General features: G+C 43.5%; 1 protein-coding gene across 9 annotated transcripts in view; it reads right to left on the reverse strand.

Moving 5' to 3' along the window:
* arhgap9 (Rho GTPase activating protein 9) overlaps nucleotides 1-2500 on the reverse strand; it is a 68600-nt gene that overhangs the window by 40804 nt on the left and 25296 nt on the right. For 7 of the 9 annotated variants that reach the window (XR_006031044.1, XR_006031045.1, XR_006031043.1 and 4 more), the window contains one exon: nucleotides 2337-2396. The exons of the other annotated variants lie outside the window; for them this stretch is intronic. Coding sequence is in view for 4 of the 7 variants with exons in the window: in XM_042088132.1 (XP_041944066.1) it covers nucleotides 2337-2396 (60 nt within the window). In the remaining 3 variants the exon portion in view is untranslated. The remainder of the gene's footprint in view (nucleotides 1-2336; nucleotides 2397-2500) is intronic. 9 annotated transcript variants of the gene reach the window in all.

A 2500-nucleotide genomic window follows, 5' to 3' on the forward strand; every position in this document is an offset into this window, starting at 1 on the left:
ACACCACTGAATTAGGCTTTGTTCACTTCCAATTAGGCTCTCCACTACCATAATTAGTCAATTAACAATTAGCTAACGAGAAAAGAGGATCAGAGGATCAGTAGGTGGGTTTATATGGTCAGTTTTTTTGTCATTCTGACTAAACTATTCCGAATGAAAAAAATGTGCCATCTGTTTACGTGGGGTATGTTCTATTCCAATCAGCTGCTTGCAAGCACTCTAGAATCCTTGATAGATAGAGATAGATAGATAGATAGATAGATAGATAGATAGATAGATAGATAGATAGATACTTTATTGATCCCCAGGATTGGAATAGCTGTTGATGCTTACGAGCGCTCTAGAATCCTTGATTAGAATAGCCGTTGGTGCTTACGAGCGCTCTAGAATCCTTGATTAGAATAGCCGTTGGTGCTTTCTTTTTGCTTGAGAAGCTAGAGCGGGCAACCTGATTGGCCGTATACATGGCTGTTCAGATGGAATAACAACGGAATACACCACCCCGTTCAAACCGATTAAAATTCTAATCGGATCAGCAGTTGTATTCCGATCCATTTTTATTTCAATTGAGACATTTTTTCAGAAAGAATTAGAATCAAAGTGTCCATGTAAACACACCTGCTGTATCATTCCCTCCACTGCTGCCAGAATTCTGATTCACAAAAAGCTTTGTTCCGTACAGCATTTGCCTAATGCATCATGACAAGCGATGACCAACACTGTTCACTATGGAGATACTGTAGGCCTCAGAGCTTACGTGAAGCTGTCATGGTACATTTAGCAGCACTATGAGGAAGCCACAAGTAAAACAAATGTAGTGGTCTAAATTGAAATTCCTGTGATGAGAGCTGATCTCAAGAACAGGTAGCCTACAGGCTGGGATCAGTAACAGAACATAAATGAAGTTCCTTTCAGACAGTTGCCATGACACACACAAGAGGTGAGCTCAAAATAGCAACCAGAGGCCAATGTGCGCAAACACTTTTAAATAGCTTTTTACAAACACAAAGGTGTGAGGAGAATCTTCTTCTAACTGAGCAACCAAATGGGCTGGACAAAGAGTTACCGTTTACATCGATGAGTTTAGAATGTTCAATGTTCAAATTTAAAGGTTTCAAAGAATATTTGCCTTGAACATTTTCTGTTTTTTGCCGTCCCTGCATCAAAACTCTTGCCACTGATCCCAACTTATAAACGTCTCAATGATGCAGAGACCAAACTAAAGCCTGTAGCCTTCTTCACTCTGCACGAATTCCCTGTCAGAAGAGAAACGACAAAGAGAATTGACAAATCTTTTGAAGATGTCACAAGATGTCACAAATTTGTAATGCGCTTTACTGAGTTGTGCTACAATTTCCAAAGGGATTCCCCAAATAGATTTGTACTGAAACTAAAACAAAATTTCACCGGTTCAGTAGCTACAACTAGATGCATTCCTGGCAGTCATTCAAGCACATTTATTTTCAGTGAAGAGGAACAAGTAGACTTGGATCATACTAAGAGAAACTCAGTCCGACTCCTTCACACACAGTGTGTGTGTCGACAGAGTTATTAGTGCGGGAGCCCGTGGAGCTCCTGCTCTCATTAACACACACTCCTGCCTCCACTGAGCAGATGGGTGCCCACTGGCCTTCACCCACGGCTCTGCCAACTGGACACCTCATGCCACCCCATGCCACCACATGGCAGCCTGACGTATGTCAAGTCAAGCCTCTCTCTCTCTCTCTCTCTCTCTCACTCTCTCTCTCACTCTCACTCTCTCTCTTTCACTCTCTCTCCTTCTCTCTCTCTCTCTAACATGTAATTTGCTCTCCCTATCTCTCTCTTCCTCACTCCTCTATAGTCCCTCTCTTTCTCTCTCTCTCTCTGTTCTGTAGTCTGTAAGACATGCAACCAGATGGCACCATGGCGGTTTCCCCCTTGTGTGAGATGAGAAGTGCTTTGATCAGCAGAGGAGTTTGCAGACAACTCAGCAAAGATCAGAGTATAGATGAGGACTGAGGAAAACACTACTCCCTGGGCTACGACCTACAACAGTGTGTACGATGAGTGTGTACTGAGGAAAACACTACTCCCTGGGCTACGACCTACAACAGTGTGTACGATGAGTGTGTACTGAGGAAAACACTACTCCCTGGGCTACGACCTACAACAGTGTGTACGATGAGTGTGTACGACTCAGGTATGGGAGATATTGAGGTTAACAAGCCCATGGGAAATTTGACCTGTGGATTTATGACCTTTTGTGTTGGACTTGCAAATCAGGAAGCTTGAATGCATTAGCATGTCATGCAGCATGCCACGGTGGCCATGCAGGGACAAACTGTGCATCTCACCTGTCTCAGCTGCCAGCCACCATTTGCATCACGGGAATTGTGAATAAAACCAGGAGCCAGCTGAGAGAGAAAGAGAAACTCAAATTGAACAAGAACTCTCACAGAAGACCTACACACAAACACGCACACAAACAGTCCCGGGGGAAGAACACTGAAGACCTACA

This window comes from Alosa sapidissima, chromosome 4, assembly GCF_018492685.1.
Source record: "Alosa sapidissima isolate fAloSap1 chromosome 4, fAloSap1.pri, whole genome shotgun sequence".
Lineage (NCBI taxonomy): Eukaryota > Metazoa > Chordata > Actinopteri > Clupeiformes > Clupeidae > Alosa > Alosa sapidissima.